A 19106-nucleotide genomic window follows, 5' to 3' on the forward strand; every position below is an offset into this window, starting at 1 on the left:
GATGAAGAAACTTTTCTTTTGTTGGATTTGTTATAGCTATGTAAGGGAGGAAATAAAATTAAATAAAAAGGGAGCAAACTTTTATCTAGAGGAGTCGAATCCGTGCAGGTTATCCATGGTGGGGCCAAAGTAAAAATTTGACTTTGGGCACGCGGTACAGGACTAGGTTACTTTTAGCCCATAGAAATAAAGAAAGAAGCCTCTGCACGCAGAGCAAAAAGTAAAAAAGGAGCGCCGCTTGAGAGAAGCCGCGAAAAAGCCAGTAGAGTCGCACGTCCAGCAAGTGCAGAAGCCGACGAGAAGTACAACCCACCATACCTGAAAAAAAAAAAAATTCAAGAACTCTGCATCGTCCTAATTTTGGGTCATACGAAAAGAGTATTGAACAAGATTATTTTTTCATGTCGTGTGTTTATATTATTTATTTATAAACACTTTAAATTTTGAATTAAATATAGATGTAGGAAATACTTGAGCATGTGAAATATTATAAATCTTGACTCTTTGATTATAATGGATTATTTGCTGCGGGCTTTTTTCATGAATGTAGCTATCGATACTCGGATCGAATCATATAAATTTCTGATGTTTTTATTATTTCTCGTTTATTTCTCTAGTGATTTTGTATTGATCTAAATTACAAGATTTTATTGTTTTCGTATATTATATTCCAACAGACTGTTCCACTATCCAAACCAATGGATGAATTTGGAAAGTCAAGAATAAATTACTAAGCATTAAGTGAAATGCATTTAGTCCTAATTTTATAAGATTATGGTGTCAATTTCAAAAGTCTTAATTATGTAAATACTCCGAGAGTCCTTTCGGTTTCCAGGACTCCAAACGTCATTTTCTTTTGTTTAGCAGAAGCTACATATGCTGTTGGAAAGAGGGACTTCGAAAGGCAAAAGCCTTCTGCATTTCGCCCTTTCTGCAGAACGAATTCACCAGGGTCGTGAAAGTCGCCACGCTCGGGCAGAGCTCATTCTCCACCATGAAGTCCAAGATCCGCGTAGCATCATCTAAACTGTTCTTCAGACAGTGGCAGACGATCAGGGTCGAAAACGTCCACGTGTCCGGGACCAACCCGTGAGCCGGCATTTCGTTGAACACCTGCAATGCGACGTTGGGCTCGCGCGCCACGGCCAGAGCCGCGAGCAGATCATTGGCCCCGGACAAGCTCCCCATCTGCCCATCACGCCGTAGGAGGCGGACGAACTCGACCCTGTCCCTGGCGGGCACCGCCCTGATTCTTTTGGCCAAGTACTGGACGCGGACCGGGCAGCTCACCTGCCCATGCACTTCGCTCGGCTGCGTTGGGACGGCGCTAGTTCTATAAACAGGAGAGCCGTGCGAATCTCTGCTCTGCGAGGATGTCGCGACGAGGTTGCTCCGTTGGATCGTCCTGAGATGTTGTCGGGAGATGATGACGCTTCGAGACGGGCAAGGCTTGAGCTGCGAAGGAAGATGGAGGAGTGGGGATGGGGGAGGATGTGGAGGGGATGACAGGGAGGAATGATGAGGAGGCATCGTGCGCAGTGACGTGTCCTCCATGCCCCTTGGGCCATTAGAACCCACATCGAAAATTACATAAGACCACCGATATCTATGATAGCGATTTATGGTCAGAATTGGCTAAATAAACTATATTGACAAATTATCAAAAGATGTATGATTGAATTGCTCAAATTAAAAATGTTTATAATTAAATTGACATATATATAATAGATTTAGAAGTTTTTTTTATAATTTTGTCCCTTAATTAATATGTTACTTAGATAGTCATTCAATAAAGTCTAGGCTCATATAATATTGTATAAAATACATATCAATATGCACTAAATTCCGTCGTTAGATTCCGTGGGGAAATTTCAAAACAGGACCAGCTAAAGAAATTTACCGATAATTTGAGGGCATGGAAATATCAGCCCCTGCTAGATATCAGACATGGTCATGGTCTCATTCTCATTCTTCCCTTTTACTCGGTCCTCGTTTCAACCACACGGCAGCTGAATCAGCCTCAGCTCCCTCTGCAGAAAAGACCAGAGGAGAAGGACAACTCAAGCGGATGAAGCTTCCATCAGCGGTAATCACCCGGTCAAGGCATCAACCGTGACATTTATATTCCAGAGCCTTGAACAATTTTTGGGTTTAGTAAGTTTTACAAGTCTCACATGACTAGAGGCGAAGTCAAGTTTTGGCGGGGAGCCATTCCGATGTACTCCTTTTGCTAGAACCTAGAGGCACGGAAGCCTAGCTAGGAGGCCATTAGAACATCTCGCAACCCTTACGAACATGTGGTTAGGTTAAAGCATTAGGCTTGTGCAAATTGTCCTGACCCAAATTGACCTGCGCACAATTTGTTGGTTTTGACTAGGTGACTTCCGTTTTCCTAAGTTGGAAATGTCTTGACATCCCAATTAAACTATGACAACACCGGGGCTACTAATATGACTTATTGAATTCAGCATATTCCAATTAGCTTTCTCTAGGGGGATGCCTAGGAAAGTAAAAGGTTCTATCAAATGGGATGCAAGAAAATTCTGAAACAAGATCGATGAGTAATATGCAGATTTCCTACCCTAACGGAAAGATGAATTTAACTATCCAATTTCCATTACATGAGGTTGTCGAAAAACCAAAATGACATTTCGGGTGCTTTTGTTTCAATGAAAGAGCTTTCAGTAAATTAATTTTTCGAACTTTCATGTGTTTGGTTCACTAAAATGGTTAGTCTATGAAAAACACACTTGTAGTAAAAAAAAAAAAAAACACCCACACTTATAATTAGAAAAATGAATTTTTGTTTCTCAATTCCCAAGCATAACGAATTTTCCAACAAAGGCTCACTTCTTCACCTTTCTCAATACCGGTTGTTCAAGTAAGATCCAAATATCTCAAAAAGTTTTGGTCACACATTTTCAACATACCATCAAATTTCTTGAAAATGAATTTCATGGAAAGTATTTTCTTTCATAATAAAATTTTATGTGAAACAAACACTCTACTATTTTGTAAAACTACCTTGAATATGGACACTAGTATCCAATGAAACTTATTTATGTGGCTAGAAAATAGTTTAGGTAATCGTGTTATTCAAGGAATCTTCACAATTGAATTAGGGAAAAAATCACCTAAATCTATCAATCAATTGTACTGTTTAACTTTTGCTACAAAGCAAATTAGATGACTGGGCCGGGCCCTAAAGTCTAACCTAATAAATTTTTGTTGAAACCATTTTAGTTACCTTCGGGTATGGCCGGACTTTCTCCCTAAATGTCATTGCTCAAACCCATTAAAAAATGCCTTTGGGCCCTTGTGGGTTGAGTGTAAGCTTGAGCGGTCTCACACGTAGTCAACCTATGACTAGGTGGTCAAAAGAGAGGGCTTCAGTGTAAGCTTGAGCGGTCTCACACGTAGTCAACCTATGACTAGGTGGTCAAAAGAGAGGGCTTCAGTGTAAGCTTGAGCGGTCTCACACGTAATCAACCTATGACTAGGTGGTCAAAAGAGAGGGCTTCTTCTTCTTCTTCTTCTTCTTCTTTTCTTCTTCTTCTTCTTCCCTTGACATGAATGCGAGAGAAGTACATATATATTAGAGCTATATCACGAAAAAAAACACCAAATTGATATATTTATGATAAATTTACTCTTTATTAGTTTTCATTAAATTTAATAGTTAAATTGCTATATTGAATAACATGTGAAAGTTAATAAATATATTAGTTTGGGGTTTTACCATTTGTTCATCATGTGTACGGTTTTTGGTTTTTTGCGGTATTAATCTAATTTAACAAAAACTAATAGAGGGTAAATTAATTACAAATAATCTAACTTGATTTGTCGTAAGTATAGTCTACTAGTTTGCGGTTTTTTGGTGCTTAAAAAATTAACTTGGGGTATATTTATCAGAGATGAACCAATTTAGGGTTTTTGGTGATATTTGCCCTATATTTTATAATTAGAGAATGTGTTTCCCAAGGCTTATTGAAAAGTTGATAGCCAAATTAAAATGGTTAATACCAAGAAAAATCTCAAAGTAGAGATGTAATAAATTTATCAAAAATTAATTTTTTGACTACGAAAAACCTCATTGGTATATTTGTAACAAATTTATCTCAAACTAATTTTTTGACTAGAATATCCCCAAACTAGTATACCTATAACAAATTTATCCAAAACCAATTTTTTGACCACTAAAAATCCTAATTTAATACACCTGTGATAAATTTATTCTCAGTTGTTAAATTTTACTATCAAATTATTAAGTTGGATAACATATAACAATTGACAGACATACGGATTTAAGTTTTTACCCTCCATATGTCATAGGTGTATCGATTTTGTAATTTTTCGTAATAATAATCCAATTTAATAAATGGTATATTTGTCACAAAAGTATCAATTTAGGAATTTTGGCAATCAAAAATTATTTTGAAGTAATTTATCATATGCATATAAGTTTGAGATTTTTTATGATCACAAAATTAGTTTGGGCTAAATTTGTCTCATGTATATCAATTTGAGATTTTTGATGATTAAAAAATTAGTTTGGATTTTCGTGATAAAAAATTAATTTAGAATAAATTTATCGTATGTGTACATACTTAGGATTTTTAGTGGTATTAACTAGGGGTGTACATGGTCCGGGTGGGCGGTTCCCGACCTAGAACAGGGAACCGCCCACTAAGGACCGGTTCCAAAAATTTTGGAACCGAGAATCACCCGTTAATTGCATGAATCCACTCGAGAATCGGGCCGCCAGTCCGGTCCGATTCCCAAGTGGATCCATTGAACCAATCTCACCAATAATAGTATTGTTTTCCAAATGCCACCACAAGTACTTGTCATATTGAGTAATATCTTTCTTTAAATCGAACCGGCTTAATTAAGGGTACCATTTTTCTTTATTTTATTGGAAAACACTACCAAAGAAGAGAAATATGTTTTTTTTTCCTGTTTTTGAATCATTTCAGTTAAAATCTAAAATATTATTTAAGTTCAAGGTTCTGGGCGATTGTCATATGTAGATTGTCTTTTCCTTTATCCCCTATGTTGGAAGATACGCAAGATTCTAGAGGATCAATCAATCTGATATTATTGAATCAATCAAGATCATTCAATATCAATCAAGATTATTCAATATCGGATCTAATCTGTATATTATTTTATTTCCTTTTCTTTACACATATCTTGTACTATAATATCGATTGTGTATACTGAGTAAATTGACAAGAATATACATAAAGTTTCCCCAACTCTTCTCTCTCGACTTCTTCCTTCACATCTTCTTTCATGGTATCAGAGCAGGTCACACGTCTGTGATCCATTTCTTCTACTTTTTTTTTCTTCTGGTTTTCTGATTGCTGTCGAGCGAAACAAGCTAACCTGCAAAAAGGCGTTAGCACTCCGGTGTAGGAATCAGCACCTTGAAGACTTTATATCAAAATAGACGAAGGAAAGGGAAGAGAGAGAGAGAGCTTGATTTATCACCATGGCCAACAATCAAGCTCGTTTACCTATGGATATGGTGACCTCAGAAGCACAAAATCCTGTGCATCTCATCACAGGTTGAACATATCAGCCCACGGGAGGGCAATTTTTTCCATGGCAAACCAACCTGGGGGTGCCCACGTCAGGACCTTCCTACCAGTGGATGCCGATACCAATGTATTATGGGCCAAGCCCACATGTTTCGGTTTTGGGAGGCCAGATTCAAGACGGTCCACCAGCCACCAGTGGGTTAGGCCATTCGAAGGTAACTGGGAATTTCAATGCGGGTGAAAACCCTAACGGGTTAGGCGACTCGAATTCGGGAATTTCGCCGGGTCAATCGACAAATCCCTACCTGGGAGTTCCACCCGGGTTTATGCCTTTTCCTTTTGTGACCGCCATGGGTTACCCAGAACCCGGGGACGCACTCTATGTGTCCACCACCGATGGGCCCGAGTTGCGACTCATCAGCCACCATCTCACGGGACCCAAAAACTATTCGAGCTGGGCATGGGAGTTTCGGCGAGCGCTCGTCACAAAGGACAAAGAAGGCTTTATTGACGGTACTGTCCCGATTCCGACCGACAAAAAAATGAGAAGGCAATGGAGAAAATGTAACCAGTTGGTTAGAACGTCGATAGGAAATTGCATAAGCCAGAAATCACAGCCGGTTTGCCCCCAAGAAGACTCAAAAACATTTGGGACAATATTAAAGAGATGTACGGGAAGTTGGATCGGGTGAAGATTTTCTCGCTGCATCAAGCTCTCAGCGAACTGAAGCAAGGAAACATATCCATGACGGCATGCTTCAACAAGCTATCAGCCCTCTAGAACGACCTGGAAGCTACCGAAGAAAAACTTCAAGGGTCCGAGATAATGCTTCGGCGGTTTAAAGAGATGAGAGACAGGGAGAAAGCTACTCGGTTTTTACTGATCCTTAACGAATCATTTATTACCTTTAGGTCGCAGATATTGGCTATGGAGCCAGCACCCACCCTCGGCCGGATCTTCCAATTAGCCGTGCAAGAAGAAAGCCAGAGACTCTCCTCGTCGAACAATAAGGCCAGCGAAACCCTAGCGCTAGCGGCAAGAATCTAAAGGGGGAGAAAACCCTAGAAAAGAAAAATGACCTGTTGCTAGGGTTTTCCTCCGAAAAGCGAGGCTTTAAAGCCCCTTCAATGGACGGTCAAGATCGAGGGTAGCAATTCGACGGTCCACAAGGCGCGGGATATCCGATTGATTTGGACGGCGGAGATGCATCCGGATCTAAGGGATCCAACGGCCCAATTTTTTCAAAAGCTTATGGGCAGAATTTTAAAAATAGAGGAAAACTATTTTGTGATTTTTGAAAGCGGCCCCATCACACCATTCAAAATTGCTGGAAATTACACGGCAGGCCTGGAGAAAAAGAAAAAAAAGGGAAAAGATATATCAGCAGTCGCCTCCGCTTTCCAAATTACACATGGGGAATATCAGTAGTTGATGTAGGCGCTACAAAAATTGGACGTTCAAAAAGGGGGAGCAGCTTTATGTGGTACTTCTTGTTACATGATAAATTCCATATCAAGAAATGCCTGGATTATTGATTTGGGAGCCAGTGATCATATAGCATGCGATAAAGGATTATTTTCTGTTGTTCATGAAGAATTAGAAAATCCTATTACTGTGCAATTACCAAATGAGAACATCACCCATGTTACTACAACAGGAACAGTCACTCTTAACTCCCAAATTGTTCTAAGCCATGTCCTTTATGTCCTAAACTTCCAATTTAATCTCATTTTTGTGTCTAGAGCCTGTAAGGAAAATTCCTATCAAGTACCTTTCAATGCTGATACCTGTTTATTTCAGGCCCTTTCGACTAGGAAACTGATGGGCCGGGGTAATCTCTCTGAAGGGTTATTTTTCTAGAAAAGCTTGCCCACACACCTTCATCATTTTTCTTGTAATAAATCATTGTGTAATTTGACTACCAATGATAGAAAATTCCTTTTGTATTCTAGATTGGGGCATAGTTCTTCTTTTCCTTATCCTCAGTGTCATATTTGCCCACTTGCAAAGTAGTTGCGTAGTCCTTTACCCCTGAGCAAAAGTCGCACAAAAAACATTTTTTCCCTGCTGCATATTGATGTCTGGGGTCCATACCATACCCCGAACCATGATGGGTCTCATTTTTTCCTTACTATTGTGGATGATCACTCCAGAGCTACATGGATTTTTCTTATGCAATCTAAGGGTCAAGTTTTGTCCCAATTAAGAAATTTCCTTTCCCTGTCAAAGACTCAGTTCGGGAAAACTGTCCAAAAAATAAGGACATATACTGGAAAGGAATTTTTCAATCATGAATGTGTTGCTCTATTTTCTTCACTAGGGATATTACATGAGAGTTCATGTGTATATACACCACAACAAAATGGAGTGGTGGAAAGGAAGCATCGTCACCTGTTGGAAGTTGCAAGGGCTTTGAAATTTCAAGCCTCTATTCTAGACAATTTTTGGGGAGATTGTGTATTAACTACAGCCTATTTGATAAATCGTATGCCGACTAAAATACTAGGCGGATGAACTCCTTTCGAGTTGCTTTTTGGGAAGAAACCAGATTTGGATCACCTAAAAATATTTGGTTGTCTATGCTATGCTACAATTGTTAGACCTAGGGATAAAATGGGTCCTCGAGCTCGAAGTTGCATATTCATGGGATATCCCAACTTACAAAAGGGATATCGGGTATTTGATCCTCCACAGGAGATTTTTCAATCAGCGAAGACGTCTTATTCTAGGAAAATGTCTTTCCATTTGCTTCTCAGAAGTCAAGCATAGATCGCACTGGAACCTCTCATATGTCTTATACCGAGGAAACAGTCGGGGATCCCACATATGTCTTACTTCCTTCGGGTGCGTTTGGCACCAGCTTTGCCAAGTACCTTTAGGTACCCAAAGCCCATTTGCCCAAATATTGGGTGTTTGGGAAAAAATTTTAGACCTGCCTTGAAGAAATGCTGGCCTTCCAAAGGCCCGATGCACTGTTCATCTCCTCATTCGTTGAATTCTCAGATGTCGGCAGGCGAGGTGGCGAATCGGCTGGCGAGGTGGCGATGGGTCGGCGATGGGTTGGAGAGAGGCCGGCAACCGTCGTCGCACCCCGACGATCGCCGCCGACACAATCGCGCGACCCGGATCGGGTCGCGGAGGTCGCCCGGGTCACGAGGTCGCTGCGCGACCTCCGGCGACCACGACCTCGCCGCGACACGGATCTGGGTCGCGGAGGTCGCCGGAGGTCGCGGCGACCTGTGCAACCCAGATCCGAGTCGCGGAGGTCGCCGCGCCGGGCGACCTAGATCCGGGTCGCCGGAGGTCGTGGCGACCCGGGCGACCCGATCCGGGTCGCGGAGGTCGCCGGAGGTCGTGGCGACCTAGGACCTCACTGCGACCCGGATCCTCTCGCGACCTTGTGGTGACCTTCGCAGCGTGGTGGGTTGCGCGACGGCGCGGCGAGGGTCGCGGCGACCCTCGCCGGATCGCCTACCCTTGGCCGGTGCGAAGCCTTGGCCGGCGGTAACAGGCGAAGCCTTGGCCGGCGGTCACCGGCGAAGCCTTGGTCGGCCAACTTTCCTTTTTTTTTAAATAATAAAAGTATTTTGCAAATTTAATTTACCCAAACACTATTTTGCATAAGTATACTTCACAATGGACTTTCACAAATAAATTTACCAAATACACTTTGCATTTTGGAAAACACCCTTGACTCAAAGACGTTTGCATTTTCTCAAAGACTTTCCCCAAAAGTCTTCCCAAACGCACCCTTCATCGGTCGATACAAGGAATTCTTCTCCATCAAATACCAACTTGACACCTTTAATGGAAGCTGCCGATGAAAGCCCAAATGATATGTCTTCTTCTCATTCACCTCCCGCGGAAGATCCAGCTTCTCCAATTCCTCCAGAAGATGGACAACCGCGGCGTTCGGCCGAGCCACACGTCCACCAACTTGGACAAAAGACTATATGTGGTGTCAGGAATTCACCAGGTATTCCTTTCCTCATTTCCTCTTATGTTTCCTTCGATAAGTTATATCCCGAACATAGATGTTGTATCACTCGAATCTCCGAAGAGCAAGAGCCGACCAGTTTTGATGAAGCAAGAAGTGATCCGCGATGGCAGAAAGCTATGGAAGCAGAATTGATGGCCTTGATAGATAATCACACATGGGATCTTGTTACCCTACCCTCACATTGCAAAGCCATTGGATGCAAATGGGTATATAAGATCAAATATCGGGCCGACGGATCGATCGAATGATACAAGGCTCGATTGGTGGCAAAGGGTTTCACACAGCGGGAAGGTTTTGACTATCACGAAACCTTTTCCCCGGTAGCCAAAGATGTAATTGTCCCATCCTTTCTTTTAGTAGCATCCTTCCAGGACTGGTCATTACATCAAATGGACGTTCATAATGCTTTCTTGCATGGGGATCTAGACGAGGAGATCTATATGGAAGTGCCACAACGTTTACAGAGACAGGGGGAGAATAAAGTATGTCGTCTTCGCAAATCTTTGTATGGACTCAAGCAAGTTTCCAGACAGTGGTACGCGAAATTTGCTAAGTCTCTGATAGTTGCGGGTTTTCAACAGTCCAAATTCGATTATGTGGTCTTTACATGGACTCAAGGTACGTCATTTATTTACTTGATGATATACGTAGATGATATACTTATTATGGGCAACGACGAAGTAGCTATCAAGGGTTTCAAGGAATATCTACATTCCACTTTCAATATTAAAGACCTAGGTCCTCCCAAGTATTTTCTTGGAATTGAAATTGCGCGGTCAAACCAAGTTATCTCCCTCAGCCAAAGGAAATTTGCCCTAGAAATTATTTCAGAAGTAGGTTTATCGAGATGTAAGCCAGCAGTGATACCAATAGAGCAAAATACCAAACTCACTATAGCGGATTATGATGCTGGACTATCTCAACAAAATGATCCCGTTCTCAGGGATCCATTGGGGTATCAGAAACTTATTGGGAAGCTTATATATTTGACTATGACCAGGCCAGACATAAGTTATGCTGTGCAGACGCTCAGTCAATTTATGCACCAACCTAAGGAATCTCATATGAATGCTGCACTGAAGGTGGTAAAATACTTGAAGAAAAGTCCTGGACTTGGCATTCTCCTTTCTAGGAAATGTGACATGAGGATGACTGCATATTGTGATTCAGACTATGCAACTTGCCCAATGAGCAGAAGGTCCATAACCGGTTTCTGTATTAAGTTGGGGGATTCCTTACTTTCGTGGAAGACGAAGAAACAGCCAACCGTTTCATTATCCTCGGCAGAGGCAGAATATCGTGCCATAGCTAAAACCACATGTGAAATAGTGTGACTACGATGATTACTTCAGGATCTCGAGGTACAAGTTAAAGGGCCGACAAGATTATTTTGTGACAATGATGCAGCCCTCAAACTTGCATCAAATCCCATTGTGCATGAAAGAACGAAACATATAGAAGTGGACCGTCATTTCACTCGGGAGAAAATTCAGCAAGGAATGATCGAGACACAAGGGATTGGAATAGAGGAGCAACCAGCGGATATCTTTACCAAACCCTTATGTCAGAGACAGCATGCGTATGTCTTGAGTAAGCTAGGCGTCTTGGACATCTACAAGCCATCGGCTTGAGGGGGAGTGTTGGAAGATACGCAAGATACCGGAGGATCAATCAATCTGATATTATTGAATCAATCAAGATCATTCAATATCAATCAAGATTATTCAATATCGGATCTAATCTATATATTATCTTATTGCCTTTTCTTTACACATATCTTGTACTATAATATCGATCGTGTATACTGAGTAAATTGACAAGAATATACATAAAATTTCCCCAACTCTTCTCTCTCGACTTCTTCCTTCACATCTTCTTTCACCCTAGTAATACTTAATCTCTTACAACCTTTGCTTTTATTGAATTCTTTTTGTAGAAACAATTTCACCGAAACTTCACATTTTCTTGCACACAGTGTCCTATGTGAGTGCCGAAAGTATCATTTGAAAGAACCATTTGTTGAGTTGTTGAAAAGCAACTTACACACTATACTAAATTCTTATAAAAACATGGAAACCATGAGAGGAGATAGAGCCCTAAAATTTAGGTTTGCTAATTAGTAATTTAAAATTTTATTTCAATATTAAAAATTAATATATTATTATAATATAATCGGTCCGGTCCGAATGGCGGATTCGCCCATGGAATCGGAAACCGGACTGATACCCACCGATTCTCATAAATTGAAACCGAGAACCGGACTGGTTCCCTCAATAACCATCGGTTCCAAGCAGTCCGAGCGAATCCCGGTTCTTTTGCATACCCCTAGTATTAACCCACCTAAAATACCACTAAAAAAAGACTCTCCAAACGTGGCCATCATTTTTTGACCCAAAAAAAAGAAAAAGAAAAAGAATGTGGACATCATATTGGAAAAATTGCCGATGGACCTGACTTTACGCACGGAGATTTGGGAACCTTAAGAAGCGACAAGCCAACGCGACTTTGGTTTGGCTTTGCGAGTCAACGCGACTTTACATGGAAGGTACAGTGGACCTCACCAGCTTAGAGTCTCGCTGCAACTTGCAAGCGAATGACCGGGTTAAGTGCCGCCTCCGCCTGCCCCGAATGCTTGTGTCTCGTCTGTGTCTGGCTGCCGCTGCCAACTTCCGAAACCGGAACGACCCGATAGAGAGATTACATAAACTTCTTTCTTCTTGAGTACGCAAGATTATCAGTTTTTACTTACTCTATATCGCGACGAATAATGCGCGAGTACTTGTGGTTCGCCTGCGGGGTGACGGTATCCGCCATCCTCTTCGCCGCTCTTCTGTTCAATGATTTCTGGAAGAGAAGTGCAGGTCGCTTGGCTAGCGAAGACAGGGCCGATAAAGAGGCAGCTGTCCATAATGGAACAGCGGCAGGTGGGCCCGCTCTTGATACTGATACAGCACTGGATAAGAAGAGGACGGCGATTTCTTCCTCGGGATATGATTATGAGGTGTTCTTGAGTTTTAGAGGAACGGATACCTGAGCGGGCATCACCAATTTCCTCTACACAAGCCTAGTGGATGCGGGGATCCGTACGTACAGAGACGATAAAGATCTCCCATGTGGGCAAGAGGTTGGCCCGGAGCTCCTTAAAGCAATCCGCCAGTCGAAGATTTCCATACCCATCTTCTCGAAAGGCTATGCCTCTAGTAGATGGTGTCTCGAGGAGTTGGCCCACATAGTGAAGTGCAAGAAGACTCGGGGGCAGATCATCATGCCTATTTTCTATGATGTGATGCCTTTGGAGGTCCGACTGCGGACCGGTGTCTATGTGGAGGCCTTGTCTTTGCATGAAACCAAGAAGCGATACAGTGACGAGACTATTCGAGAGTGGAAGGGGGCTCTCGAAGAGGCCGGAAACATAAGGGGCTACGACCTGCAGAGCATGCGCAACAGGTGACCCATTCCAACATTCCATTTAGAATTTGCATTCATCTCTAGTTGAGTTCTATGCTGGATTTGTGTTACTTAATATGGAACTGTATTTGCTTCTGTTGAAGTTCAGACCCGATAGAAAAATTGGCAGTGTGCATAGAGTCTAAATAAATTGGAGATGGTTCTTAATAAGTTCTACTCATGCTTGCCTTTTGCATTTCAATCAAAATCATCCGACTTCTAGCGGGTCATTCCACCGACACAGGACAGGTAAAGTCAATTATAATTGAATTGAGGACTTGAAATCGCAGACGGATGGTTAAGGTATTCTGCTTTTGTCTGTCGCAGCATACGGTTCAGCACATTTTTCTAATTCCTTGTGCTTTTGACAATTTTAAATATCAGGGGCGAAGGTGAGTTCGCGAAGCAGGTAGTCCAGGACGTTCTCGTTGCATTGAAGAAACCTTACTTGGTAGTATCTGACTGCTTGGTTGGAATGGACCATCATGTGGGTGAAATTATGCAAAGGATGGGCACTCAGATACAGGAAACACGGATTGTTGGAATCTACGGAATGGGTGGTGTTGGAAAGACAACTCTTGCCAAATTAATCTACAATCAACTCTCGCCTGATTTTGAGAATTGCTGTTTCCTCTCCAACATTCGAGAAACTTCGGAGCTCTATGGTGTCGAGTGGGTGCAGAATCAGCTCCTCTCAGGGGTTCTCAAACAGAATTCGCCCATCATCGAAAATAGCAGTGAAGGGAGTAAGATGATCGAAGAAAGGTTAAGAAGTAAAAAGGTTCTTCTTCTTCTCGACGATGTTGACAGTGAGATTCAACTGAATGCACTTATGGGCAAGCGTGACTGGTTTGGTGAAGGAAGCAAACTTATAATTACAACTAGAAACAGCGACCTTCTCAATTATCACGAAGTGGATTATACTCATGATCTTACTTGTATGAATTTGGACCAATCTATGCAACTGTTTAGTAGACATGCTTTCAGAAGAGAGAGTCCGTTGGATGAGTATGTCACCCTCTCCAAAAAGGCAGTGGACATTGCTGGAGGCCTGCCTCTTGCGCTTGAGGTTATAGGTTCACTTTTATCACACACCAATAAAGAAAGGTGGGATGACAAGCTGGAGGCATTCAAAAGGGCCCCTCGTGAAGTTCAGAGCAAGCTGAAAGTAAGTTATGACGCCTTGGATGATTGGCAAAAACATATCTTCCTCGACATAGGTTGTCTATTTATTGGAGGGGATGTCGATACTGTGATTCATGCGTGGGATGAGGATAAGTATTCCCCGAGAGAAACCATAGAATTTCTGCAGCACTTGTCTTTGATAAAGATTGAAAAAGATAAAAAGCTGGGGATGCATGATCATCTGAGAGACCTCGCAAGGGAAATCACTCGTCAGGAATGTAAAAGGCGAGATACAAACCAGAGGAGGGTGTGGGATCACAAGGAAGCATTTGAATTGCTAAAGACACGCGAGGTAAAGTGCCGGTACCACTTATATGCCTTGTCTCCTGCACTAACGCATAACCTCTATGATATGATAGCAGTTAAAACCGTTAAAATTCATAAACCAATAATTCACGTGCTTCCATCTCGTTTCCATTTTGTACAGATAAAAGGAAAAGTCGAAGCTATTTGTCTCAAGTTCGACCATCGGAAGCAATACCATTTTACGTACGGAGACTTCTATAGATTACCGGGTCTTACGTTCCTCCATGTTGACAGTCTAAACTTGCACGAACCCGTCATTGGAGACTTTCGTGCGCAATGTAGGCTTTACTGGCACAATATGCCATCCGAGGCTGCTCAGGCTCTTATTCCTGGGAGGAGGTCAGGTCTCCTGCCGAAGCTGCGATGGCTCTCTTGGCACAATTACCCTTTGAAGTTCGATTTTACTGAATTTTCGTTGATAAATCTAACATTTCTTGATCTGTCGCGGAGTAAACTGAAGGAGAGTTGGGATGGTTGGAGTCGCATAAAGGTATGTTATATGCTTGGGACTGTATGTTATTCGTTGTCGTGCATTTCCATGAGCTCTAAAAACTTATCTTTGTATGACCTCTTTGTTACAGATGGCGAAGAATTTGAAAGTGCTGAATCTGACTGGTTGCAAACACTTGAAGAAAACTCCTGACTTGTCTGCTAATGTGAAGTTAGAGAGATTGATCCTAGAGAAATGCAGTATCTTGGAAGAAATTGATGGGTCTATCGGTCAGTTACGACACTTGGTTTTATTAAACTTAAATTTCTGCAAGAAACTCCGCCACCTCCCAAAGCAACTTTGTGATATGGAATCTTTGGAACTCTTGATTCATGAGACATCGATAGAGGAAATGCCCGCACGTCAAGGTGATACGGGAGCATCAAGTTCTATGGAACAAATTTCACGCCCGGAGGATGTTTCGTCAATTAGAACAGGCCAAATCTTACTCCAGCTAGCGAAGGCCAAGTCACTCCTGGAAGCAAATGCCAATTTACCCTCGCAAGCAAATGGCAATTTCCGCTACAGGTTGATTCGATGGGTTCTAAGTTGAAGATGCCGATTTCTTTGGGAAGTCGATTCGATAGATTAGTTGTTGATCTCATGAGTGTCAATCGACTACCAACATATCGATTTACAAGTTTGTTGTCGACTCCGAGGCTGCTAATCGACTATCTAGCGACCGAGGCTGTTCCGGTCGTTTTCCACTACCGTTTGTCGATCTTTCGAGGTGGCTGTTCAGCTGTGCAAACCAACGGATGAATTCAGAAAGTCAAGAATAAATTGCTATGCATCAAGTGAAGTCACGATGCATTTAGTCCTAGTTTTATAAGATTATGATGTCAGTTTCAAAAATCTCAATTATGTGAATCCTCGAAAAGCCCTTTCGGTTTCTAGGATAGTAAGAGTTGTTTTCTTTTGTTTAGCAGATTCTCTCTATAAGAGGAGGAGTAATCTCATTTGTGCGCATACCATACTTGCATTTGAATATACGTGAAATTTTCCGAAAGTGAATTTCTTATTTTAGTTGTTTATCAAAATTCATTTGGTGGTGAACCCATAAATCCTTTTTCCTCGGTTGATGGTGTTCCTTTAAACTTTAGTGGTAAGTTTCATATATCGCCATCTTTATACTTGGTTGGTAGCATGCCTTTTATGCTTGGGTGGTAATCTTCTATTAAGCTTCCTATTGTCACTCAAAACACATCCCCATGACCCATCACAAGGATTTAAAAATCTATGAATTCTCAGTGCCTGCCATTGTTCCTCACCGACTATAAGCCCTTCACTTGGTCACTTAACTTCGCTATCGAGGCATTCTCCACAAGGAGCTGGGATTGCGCAGCTTCCTGAGTCAATTGGATCCCTCGTAAGCCTTGAACACTTCGTCTTTGAGAAACTGCAAGTCGATAAAGATGCCACAAGACTGAATGGGGAACTTCCCAATCTCTTGAACCTGAAATGGAAGATGATATCCCCTGGTGGATTGATGGGTTAACCACACTGGAGTCTTTAGAGTTGTCCTCTTTGATAATGACCACCTTATCACCAAATATTGCACAGCTTTCTCGTCCCAAGAGACTTGAACTCTCTAGTGAATGTCTGCAGCACCTCCCAAGGATTCCCTCAAGCTTATAATCCTTGTGCATTGGACATTGCCCGTCAATGCGTACATTGATAGACCTATCGCACTTGAAGAAGCTATCAGAACTTGTAATTGAGTATTGCGCAGTTACAGAGATTCAAGCCCTTCCCTCAAACTTCTTTTCTGACTTTAGCAAAGGATTATTCTTGATTTCTCGAACTTTCTGGGTGCTGCCATCATCTATGCGAGAAATTAGGATTTATAAGAGCATCAGCTGAATTCGAGCCAAGCCCACCCATCATCTATTCTCGGAAAACACAGGGCGTATTTCCTTCGACAAGGTTAATGATTGTCCCTCAAAAATCCAAGTCCAAGGAAACTTTAGGAACAGGGGAAGTATTGGGTGAAGATAGCGTGGGAGACTGGAATATTTCCTAAATGTCTCAGAATGGTTGGTGTTGAACCCATTTGGACGTAGAGATTTTCCAACGAGAAAAATTGTGCGACAGCAATAAGCACACACGAATGCTGCCCATTCTTGCTAGTTACTAGGAATATTAAGTACGCAAGAGAAGATATTGTTTAGAAGTCCAACGTACAAAATGAGATTCGTAACTGGAGAACTTACAAGTTTCTTCCAGACTGCAATTGATTATGTTTAGTGAACTGTCCCCATTGTCACAGAGAGAGAGAGAGAGAGAGAGAGAAAGAGAGAGAGAGAGAGAGAGAGAGATGATCGTGACGATGGTCACATGAGCTGCAATCAACAGGCGATCACCGTGACGGTGGTTGCATACATTAAAATGGCAGCAACTAGCAAGTGGCATGCAGTGGTCCCAAGCAAATGCCCATGGAGGTCACTCGTTTCTCTTTTTGCCAAAGCTGCATGAATGAAAGATTATGGCCCTGAATGAAGAGATCAAACCAGCATGTCCCATCCCAAAACAAGCATAGAAGTCACCACCACTTGGTGATAACTCTTTAAGCATGTACTGCTGTCTTGAATATATGCAGTCGCAGTGAAATGAGACAAGATTTCAGGTACCGATCAATCATCTCGGTATGGCTGAAGAATTCTATGAATTTCCAGCGATGTGCTCATGATTTCACAATAAGTTGCTCTGACAGGCAAAGCGAAATAGCATTTTAATCAGATGTTAGACAAGCATCTGCCATTCAAAAACAACTGCAAAATCCTCATTTTTTAGCATAGAGAATAGATATAGTTTGTGGTATGTGAGCCGGACAGAGCTTATAACTGAGCAATAGGATTGAGATACATTTGGCAACATCAGCGGACCTCAGAATGGATTGGCGACGACAAAGCTCAAGAAGTGAAGCTTCCCTTGCAGTTTCATTGCTTGCAATAGGAGACTCGAATTGAAAAGCAGAACTGTGGAACAAAATCGGATTATCAGATGACATACAGCATCCACACCAAAAAGATCACAATAAGTTGATGAGCTAATGTCAAGCCGAATTGTCAAGAATAGCAGAAGCTACATACGCTGTTGGAAAGAGGGACTTAGAAAAGCAAAAACACAATTTAGCCGGAAGAGCTTGAAAGGTGCATGCTACTCCCAGTACTAATGACAAGCAGTAAGCTAATAAAAAAGTGATTTCCACTTCCAGGGACAGAAACAGGGAAAAATACAAAGATTGGGATTCCAAAGGGGAACTCCGTAAAACAGGGGAAAAACATGTACCCGATTATCAAGCAGTTGATTAGTATTCCGAAGGGGAACTCCGCAAAACTGGAGACAAACCTGTATCGAATTATCAAGCAGCTGAATGAATCAGAACATCATACGAATGCTTTGGAGAGACCGAATTGGACTCTGGTCCTAGTTGATTTGAAATGAAATGCATGGCATATTGAAAGTCAAATTAGAATTTTCGATAAATGGTGGCACACTGACACACCATGGTCCTAATATGGATTAACCTGACCTTACATTAGCTCAGCGGGTAGGTGATAGAACTCGCGACATAAGACAAAGGGGAATCCGTCACATACAGAGGAGAAAGTTCACTGGTGATACACTCATCATGTGAACTCCTTGTTACCATATATAAAAGTGGAGAAGCATGATCTGAGTAGTGATTTATGTTAGCATGAGACATGGTATCAGATACACGAGAATCTTTTCATTAGAGACTGTCTAGAATGCTGCTTTTTCAGGAGACGTATAGACCCACTTTTTGGTTTTTTTTTTTTTTTTTGGGGGGGGGGAGAATTGAGTACCCATTGCCCATGACCTGTGACAGTCTAATTTTCTGCTTCTGTTTTCAATTAAATGAATTGGGCTTTTCATCGACATGGGTATAGCGCTATTCTCCGAAGCGATCACTCGCGAGGAAACTAGACTAGTTGGGGAAGTTATTAAAGAATTTTGATGCAATAGATTTGAGAATTCGACCAGAAATCGACGACTCAATCGTGTTAGTCTACAAGAGTCATTGCGACACAGTCGAAAATCTATAAGGGATCAGAAATAGGTCCATGCAATTGAAATATGTAATTAGGCATGGGTGATTCTATTTAATTA

General features: G+C 41.8%; 3 protein-coding genes across 3 annotated transcripts; 2 read left to right on the plus strand and 1 right to left on the minus strand.

Annotated features, from left to right (window-relative positions):
* Nucleotides 1–870: 870 nt before the first annotated feature.
* LOC120295719 (pentatricopeptide repeat-containing protein At1g62670, mitochondrial-like) lies at nt 871–1554 on the minus strand. The gene has a single exon (XM_039317148.1). It carries the CDS (start codon nt 1552–1554, stop codon nt 871–873), a length of 684 nt encoding a protein of 227 aa, XP_039173082.1.
* An 8379-nt stretch (nt 1555–9933) lies between these two features.
* Nucleotides 9934–10878, plus strand: LOC108960088 (uncharacterized mitochondrial protein AtMg00810-like). The gene has a single exon (XM_018874885.2). It carries the CDS (start codon nt 9934–9936, stop codon nt 10876–10878), a length of 945 nt encoding a protein of 314 aa, XP_018730430.2.
* A 1489-nt stretch (nt 10879–12367) lies between these two features.
* Nucleotides 12368–14568, plus strand: LOC104453747 (disease resistance protein RUN1). Its single transcript, XM_039317153.1, has 3 exons — nt 12368–12991; nt 13376–14468; nt 14539–14568. The coding sequence occupies exons 1-3, from the start codon at nt 12810–12812 to the stop codon at nt 14566–14568; spliced, it is 1305 nt and encodes a 434-aa protein (XP_039173087.1). The 5' UTR covers nt 12368–12809.
* Nucleotides 14569–19106: the final 4538 nt, after the last annotated feature.

The sequence above is a fragment of the Eucalyptus grandis genome, chromosome 1, assembly GCF_016545825.1.
Source record: "Eucalyptus grandis isolate ANBG69807.140 chromosome 1, ASM1654582v1, whole genome shotgun sequence".
Classification (NCBI taxonomy): Eukaryota; Viridiplantae; Streptophyta; class Magnoliopsida; order Myrtales; family Myrtaceae; genus Eucalyptus; species Eucalyptus grandis.

Coding starts and splice junctions, on each gene's coding strand:
- LOC104453747 (XM_039317153.1), top strand. CDS start 12,810: ATGCCTATTTTCTATGATGTGATGCCTTTGGAGGTCCGACTGCGGACC. Junction 12,992..13,375: donor CTGCAGAGCATGCGCAACAG/GTGACCCATTCC, acceptor TTTAAATATCAG/GGGCGAAGGTGAGTTCGCGA. Junction 14,469..14,538: donor AATTGCTAAAGACACGCGAG/GTAAAGTGCCGG, acceptor ATATGATAGCAG/TTAAAACCGTTAAAATTCAT.
- LOC120295719 (XM_039317148.1), bottom strand. CDS start 1,554: ATGGAGGACACGTCACTGCGCACGATGCCTCCTCATCATTCCTCCCTG.
- LOC108960088 (XM_018874885.2), top strand. CDS start 9,934: ATGGACGTTCATAATGCTTTCTTGCATGGGGATCTAGACGAGGAGATC.